This window comes from Panicum hallii, chromosome 9 (assembly GCF_002211085.1).
Source record: "Panicum hallii strain FIL2 chromosome 9, PHallii_v3.1, whole genome shotgun sequence".
Lineage (NCBI taxonomy): Eukaryota > Viridiplantae > Streptophyta > Magnoliopsida > Poales > Poaceae > Panicum > Panicum hallii.
Window position 1 is genome coordinate 71,178,260 of NC_038050.1, and position 7,831 is coordinate 71,186,090.

At 48.8% G+C, this 7,831-nt stretch overlaps 1 protein-coding gene across 1 annotated transcript; it reads left to right on the plus strand.

The window, feature by feature from the left end:
• The first annotated feature begins 2,410 nt into the window (after positions 1-2,410).
• LOC112877479 lies at positions 2,411-6,047 on the plus strand. Its single transcript, XM_025941789.1, has 5 exons — positions 2,411-2,614; positions 4,408-4,522; positions 4,611-4,700; positions 5,446-5,544; positions 5,624-6,047. Exons 1-5 carry the CDS (start codon positions 2,547-2,549, stop codon positions 5,723-5,725), a joined length of 474 nt encoding a protein of 157 aa, XP_025797574.1. The 5' UTR covers positions 2,411-2,546; the 3' UTR covers positions 5,726-6,047.
• Positions 6,048-7,831: the final 1,784 nt, after the last annotated feature.

Sequence of the window (7,831 nt, forward strand, 5' to 3'; positions counted from 1 at the left end):
CAAAGATGTTTGTGCGCCTTTTAAGTTTTAACAACTTCGCTAGACTTTTGAATTTTTTTTATATTCGCTATACACCTTTCGCTGAATAACTTCACAACCACTTTCGAAGCTGTTCTGTTGAGTCTATTTTCTTCAATACTAAAGGTCTTATTGGTTTGAAGCTATATTTTGCCAATATTTACAACGCATAACGGTGGTATACTGGGTCTCATTTATCAATGAATTATGAAAGTGTGGCAAGATCCTTCTAGACTTGTTAAAAGTGTGATAAACAAATTTCATAAACTAACCTTAGGCAAGTTTGGCAAACTTCTATGGTAAGTAGTCGCAGCTTTATATATGAATCAGTGGAATTCATGTTTACAACAAAGCCATCATAAATGTCTGACTTTACCGTTAACTACTGAAAAAAAATAAAGAACCAATTAGCAACCTGAGCGTACTTTTTAAGCTTCTCTGGTGATACTCCGTACCAGCACTAATTCAAAGGTTCGAAAGTTTTGAGCAACTTCACAGGTAAAAAATCACGAGACTTTCTTGTAAGCTCCACCGAACTTTGTCGTGACGCTCACGGGCGTACTGGCCGGCAGTTCCTACGGTCAAGGTCGTACCGATGTTTTCCAGCTGAACACCACCTCGGCCACCGTGTTTGCATCACAAACCCTCACAGTTTGCATATTATACACGTTTGGAGTCTGAAGTCACGTTGGTGCTCTGATCAGTGAGCATGGTGTTAATTGTTAATTGCATCACGAGAACACCTGCAGTAACAAACTCCGCTGCGAGTTTTTTTTTTTACGCCAACGCCCCACGCCCCAGCTGTAGAAAGTCGTAAACCACCCTGGCCCAGCTGGAAAAAAAAAAGAAGTGGCAGTAGTAAAAGCAGCGCATTTACGCCGCCCCTGCGGCCACGGGCCGCGCCCGTACCCTGCGCTGTGTGGGTGGTGGTGGTCCAGCCCACGACGCGGGCGCCACACCGCCTCCGCACCCGCACGCCATTCCTCCACGCCCACGCGCTTCCGGATTCAAAATTTCCCACGAGGCCTCGGACCCCGCCGAGCCTGGCCTCTGCACGCAGCGCGCAGCACAGGGGCGCCCCGCCGCCCTGGCACGCCGGGCGGGGGCTCGTGGCCGGGGACGGGGCAGATGGCCTAGTGGGGGGTGGGTATTCTGGTGAAATTTCTTCGGGATCCGGTGGTACTTGGGCGACACCGGGACAGGTCTCCCCGGGCGTGATTCGGTCTATGGGGATTTGCGAAAACAGCCCTTGGTTTCCTCGAATTTGGGTGGATCCAAATAGGCAGGGGATAGAATTGGAAAAGGGGCAAACCAAACTCCCGTTGTTTCGCCACACGCCACCCATTGTTTGCTTCTAGGTCCACAAGTCAGCTAAACATATTTACCGGAGTTGCCATTTTGTGAATTGCGATCACCATCCATAGTGTTACCATATCCAAAGACACTCTCACAAAGTTGCTTGATGATTACATGCCAAATCTGCAATCTAAAAATTATTAACGTGTTCTACAAGTACTCTTCTCGGTACTAAATTACCTAGACTTTAAAAGTATTTGACTGAACTCTTCTTGGCACTATATTTCTTTTCTCCCAAAATAATAAGGTTTGTCTATATTAAAAACGAGTGAAAATGGTTCTAACCGCACCTGATTTTTTGGCCGTCAAATCAAAATATAGTGAACCGCTATCATCTTCTACCTCCCCGACTATCGTTTTTCTTCCTAATGCAAGCTCGTGTCATAGGTTTCTATTCTCGATCTAACATTCCAAGCTAATCCTATGGCACGAGATACGCTTGCCCTGGCACCACACAACGATGGCGTTTCACCTCTCTCACATTCAACAATGTCACCACTATCCTGCACTGCGCCGTCCACCACTTCTAGTCTCGCCTTTTGTCATCACTTTCTCTCTAAGCCTAGCTAGTTTAAAGAAACTAATTTTAACCTCAACTCACACCACAAACGCTAATTCGACTTAAGCTTCCATTTGGAGGTGGAGGAAGAAACTCCCTTGCCCATGGCTTGGTGTGTGGTGGCAGGTGAGAACAAATTCTCTTGTTCGCTTTATTTCAACAAAAATGTGAGCATAATCTTCTTGATGCAAGTTTAACCGCATGAGGGAGCAAGTCCTACGCCACACAAGAACATTCTACATCCCTAGCAATGTTTATCCTTGGGTTCTAGAACTAAACAAACCTATATTCTTCATGTTCTTCTCACGTCGAACTTGCTTGGAACATTCCTGCCTGCTCCTGATGCAATCCAGAGGCGCGCAACGCAAAGCAACCCAAGTGTGTGACGCCGAGGGAGACGGATGCACTACCGCAGAACGCGAGGAGGGAGGTGCGTCCCCTGAGAGAGGCTAGCCACCGCGTCGTTATAAGTACAGCGTGGGGCTCCCCTCGGACAAGCCCCCCGGCCGTCTCCATCCCAGATTCCGAGAGCGCTGCACAGGCATCGCGTCGCGGCACCCCCGGCCCGCCGTCCTCTCCCATCCCGCCTGGTCGCCTCACCGCCGCTGCCGAGATGGGGTTCGTGTCCTTCGTCGGGAGGGTGCTCTTCGTCGCCGCCTTCCTCCTCTCCGCCTACCAGGAGTATGCGCCCCTTCCCCTCCCTTCTCCTCTCTTCTCATTGTCGTCGTGGTGAGGAGAGGAAACGACTCGACCCCCCTCCCCCGGTTCCTTTCCCCCGACCCCCGCGTCGCCCCTCTCGGGCGACACGGGCGGAGCCCCTGGTACGGTGGCGACGGCGGCGGCCCGGGGCTGTAGATCCGCCCCCCTGGTGGCCGGATCCGGTGGTCCAAGGACCGGATCTGGGCGGACATCGGCGAGCTCGGCACTCAGGCGAGCAGCGCCCGGCCCGTGCGGAGCACAGATGCGGTGCGTGCGGCGCTAAGCGAATGGCTGCGCGTGGAGGGGCGGCATGGAGGCCTAGGACGCGCGTCTTTGGTGGCGGGGTGATGCCGGCGAGCGCGTGCGTGCTCGGCAGAGCGGCGTGCCGGCTGGCGTGGGCGTGAAGGCCGCGAGGGCGCCCTGTGCGGCGTTGGTGGTGGCCAGCGGCGGAGCTGGTGAATCCGCACGCCTAGGGCCACTTCTTGTGCTAGGATTGATCCTCCACACTCCGGAGCCACTCCAAGTTTAGTTCTGATATGAATTTCTTTGCTCTTGGGGTCCAATCTGATGCTCTCGTTTGAATTCTGATACTTCGATTTGAAGTTTCATGCTCTGGTTTGAGTTGTGAAACGAAATTCGATCAGTTTTGATCTCCAATTCGAGGCTTGCTCCTTGCTGTGATGCAATAGTAAAGTTTTTTTTCAGCTGATAGCTTTGTACGAAATACTAAATTGGTTGGCACAATTATTTTCCCTTTACCCAAATAGCGTTTTTCAGGAGAGGCAAACACTCACCTGCTGCAGCTGCACAAATGCTAAGAGCGAAAATTCACAGAGCAGCACTACTTGCTGCTCTCAAACCAGCAGGCACCAGCATGCCAACACGCCGACGCCGGCTACCCGAGCACTAGGCTCAGCGCACCGTGCACATAGTGACATAGGGGCAGCTGGGCAGGACGCAGGTCGTGATTCAATTTGTTCAATTAGGTGGGGGGCTGCTGGCTTGGGGAAGGATTGAAGGAGCACTCACTTATTCCACTGCTGGATTTGAGAAATCAGGAGTTCAGGAGGATTGGGCCACAGGCAGTTCGCTGCCGCCGCACATGGTATCCTGCACGGTTGCATCGGCGCCCGCGTCCTCGCCGCCTCGCCGGGCACCAGCGCACAGGCAAAGCGTGCGGCCAGCCTCCAGGCACTGCCGCCGCCCTTCGGGCAGGCCTCCATGGTCCAGGCGCGCCGCGCCGTCGCTAGGATTTGGAGTTGGCGAGTAGCGGAGTAGGAGAGATGAGAGAACCAGAGAGAGGAAATAGCGTCGAGCGATTTTTTGATGCGCAGAGGTAGAAATGAGGCCATCCGGCCAGGCATGGGCAAGACTTGGGGCTGCGAATGCACGTATGGGCCTTTTCCTTTGCTGCTGTGCTGGGCCACGCCTAGGGCCAATCCATGGATGAACTGACTGGAGCATGGAATATTAAGAGGACTGTAAGAGGCTTTTTGGGCCACACCTACCCACTTAAGTCCGAGTTTGGCAAGTTTCGACTAGTGACTAGTAGGAAAAAATTTTAGAGGATCCATTTGACAGGTTAGCTTGTTAGGGGTACTTGCAAGTTGTGACGTCAGGTCTCCTGTGACACTGTTTTTGTTCATATCAGGATATATAATTGGTTTGCCTGTCTGTTTTATTTTCAATTGAGATGTCTATAACCAGTTTGTTTGCTCGAAGCACACCTCACATGTAATCTAACAAGAAGAATTTATTATCTCTCCTGAGTGCAGGTTTAATGAATTCGGAACTGATGGTGGGCCAGCGGCAAAGGCCCTTCAGCCCAAGTTCAATGTGTTTGTCAAAAATATCTCTTCCCACTTGGGAGTTGCCGTGCCTCATATTGAGGTGATAAATACTTTTCTCATGGCATCTTTCTGTTGCTATTTTGTGGATCATTGTTTTGATAGCTTAAGTTTTTCTTTTATTTACCCAGTTGAAGCATGTAATTGCTGCCACGATTGCGCTTAAGGGCCTTGGAGGTCTTCTTTTTATCTTGAGCAGCTCTCTCGGTGCTTATCTCCTGGTATGTAGCTTGCTTTGCTGTTATCTATTTCCTTTAATCTTTCACCTTTCCTTTTATAAGTAAATAATCAATTAGCATTCATCCCGTTTACTGAAAATCTGGATCTACCAAGCTTGGCAAGATCTTCAATGCTAAACAATAAAATTATTTTTTTCATTCTATATGGTCTACTTTTGTGTCTTGTGTATGGTTTTGTCTACGATTTAACCTGGTAGATCTTGTTTCTAACTGTTTTATTGCTGCAACCTGTGGTTTTTTGCTTGAGAAGATAATCGAGATGAAATTACTATACTCCATCTGTTTTCAAATATATGACGTATAGAACAAGCTACTTGCTAAATAGTGTATGCTCCATATTTTGGCATGATTAAATTACCTGGTGTCTGTAGCCCCAGTAAATATTGATAGTCACTCTTCAATCTTGACAAAAATGCACTACCATATTTGTATTGCTCACCTTGTGTCCGTAAGCCCCAGTAAATATATGATGTACACATTGTTTGTTAAGCAACATTGCTTCTTGATGTTACTTCTGCGAATTTGCTGCTATTATAGATTATTATGTAAATTGATTTGATATTGGGCCTTTGGTCATGCTAAGTTTTTCCAGCATCTTGGTCCTTAGGCACCACAGTGACATGATATTCTTTTTATTGTGAATTACTGAATTTTGACAAATCTGATATGTTGGTTTGTCACTGTAGCTGCTGGAGTCACTACTAATGCAGTTACTTCATCTTTGCAGTTGTTGTACCTTGCTTTTATCACCCCTATTGTGCATGACTTCTACAACTACGACATGGAGAAGGCAGAATTTGCGCAGATCTTTGGGAAGTTCACCCAGGTAATTGTGGATTTCTCTATTTGCAAATTTGCTAAGTAATGACTAGTCTGTCCTAGTATCTGAATATTTGTGATTGCAGGATCTGGCACTCATTGGAGCGCTTCTCTTCTTCCTGGGCATGAAGAATTCCATCCCGAAGCGGCAGGCCAAGAAGAAGGCTCCCAAGGCGAAGACGAACTAAGGCTCTCTAGATAGTGTTGCAGCCGTAGGGGCCTCAGGCGGTGTCAGGAGACGGGTCTATTTTGAAGCAAGCTGCGATGTGAAGCCATTGCCATCGTGCTGCGCTTTCATATGTATCAGATTCCATTTTGCAGGGCACGGCCCGAACGAAGGTGTGAGTGGCGGATTAGGCGACTAGATTGTACCATTATGTACTCGTGATTGGTTTGTTGGACTAGGTTGCCAATGATTGATCTTCTCCATTTGATTTATCTTGCACTGGGCCTTGTTAGCAGTGCAGGAATTCGCTACTGATTCCATGGCTGGAAATTCTTTTTTTTCTTCGTCTCTTGTCAATTTACGCGATGCTCAATTTCATTATTTTTTAAAAAAAATTGTCAGACGTGCAGATTCGAAGTGGTGAACGCTTGTGGTCTTGTGTTTTGGTTTCGCCAGTGTGGCGTCTTGACTCTCAAGAGTATCGCCCTCGCCAAGTATGTTGTATGGGAGACCAGGACTGAGACCAAATCTAAACGCAGGATATGCATGCTTTGGTTTCTTCCTCACCTGTCTAGCAGCTTTTAGGCTGTGTTTGGATCCACCCCCAAATGGCAAAAGGGCAAATGGTAAAATTTTTACTCCTGTCACGTCAGATGTTTGGACGTTAATTAGAAGTATTAAATATAGTTTAATTAAAAAACTAATTACATAGATGAGGACTAAATGACGAGACGAATCTATTAAGCCTAATTAATCCATAATTAGCAAAATTACGGTAGCATTTGTCCTTTTGCACTTTAGGGTGTTTGGATCAAAAGTGCAAAAACAGTGCAAAAGAGCAAAAGTTTTGCACTTTCTTTTTCTCTTTCCCATTCATCCAAATAGGCCCTTAGGTTCTGTGGTTGCATATCGGGCTGTGCCTAAAGTATGCCTGGGCCTCTGGGGATCACAGGGACAGAGTACCTCTAACGTTCTACAGCTAACGCTTCCCTTTCCTTTTTTTTTTTAAAGGAAACTTCCGTTTCTTTCTTGGAACAACTCCAGTGGGTGAAATGAAATGGCACCATGTGTCAATGTTATGCGTCGAGTCCGCAGCTCCACCGCTTCGCTCACTAGAGTCTTCTCCGAGGTCGGAAGTGGAGTAACGACCACCGTGAAGAGAACGCCATTACCAACGCGGTTTTCACTGTGTTTGCAGCAATCTTCTGTGCGTGGCTAGCTAACCTCAAGTCTCCGGCATTACCAGACAACCCGGGAGCGTCAAGTCCAGATCACCCACAGCAAACGCTTCCGCCGTCAAACTCTACACGAGTAGGATCCTGCCACAACTACTCCCCGCCGCTGCTAGGCACGTTTCGTCCAACCAAGCTCCCCCAACCCGGCTACCGGCGCCAACACGCTACCTCCTGACTCGAACATGTTCACGCTCGAGGTGAGCATCGGCGAGTCCGGACTGGAGACGGCCGGTCAAGGCCCAAAGCCCCCTTTGGTCCTCTAATACGGCCAATTCCGTAGCGACCAACCTACCCCATCAAAGCTTTTGAATTCAATTCAAGGGCAACTCTTTTTTTCTTTCAAAAAACAAACAAACAAACTAGTAGAACGCTCCCCTATGTTGCCACGGCCTGATGGCACCAAACTGGCGTCCCTGTCAGGAACCCTCGCCTCCATTGGACGTGCGACGCAGCATGAGGTGACTCGATCGCTTGTCCTCTTGCGCCCGGAGGAGGAAGAAGAAGAAGAATCATCATCATCCAGTCTTCATCTGCTACTATACTCCTCCTCACAAGTCACACAAATTGCAGCATCCTATATATAAATATACATACTAAATCCAATAAGCCACAGTGATGTACTTATCGTCTTGCGTTTTAACTATATGCTAAGACGATTTGTTTGGGATTGTTTCGGAGGCGGGTTGGAAGATCTGTCCCCCCCGGCTCGGCGCAGCACGAAACGAAGACAAGAACTGTTGGAAGATATGCCCGCTCCGTGCAGATAGCGACGCGATGGCGTCGTGTCCCGCGACCGTCGGGCAGGCCGCGCCCGAGTGGCCTCCCCTGTCCCCCCCGGCCCTCTGTCTCCGTCTCCAGACGCTACGCCCGTCGGGCGCCTGCAGGTGCCCACC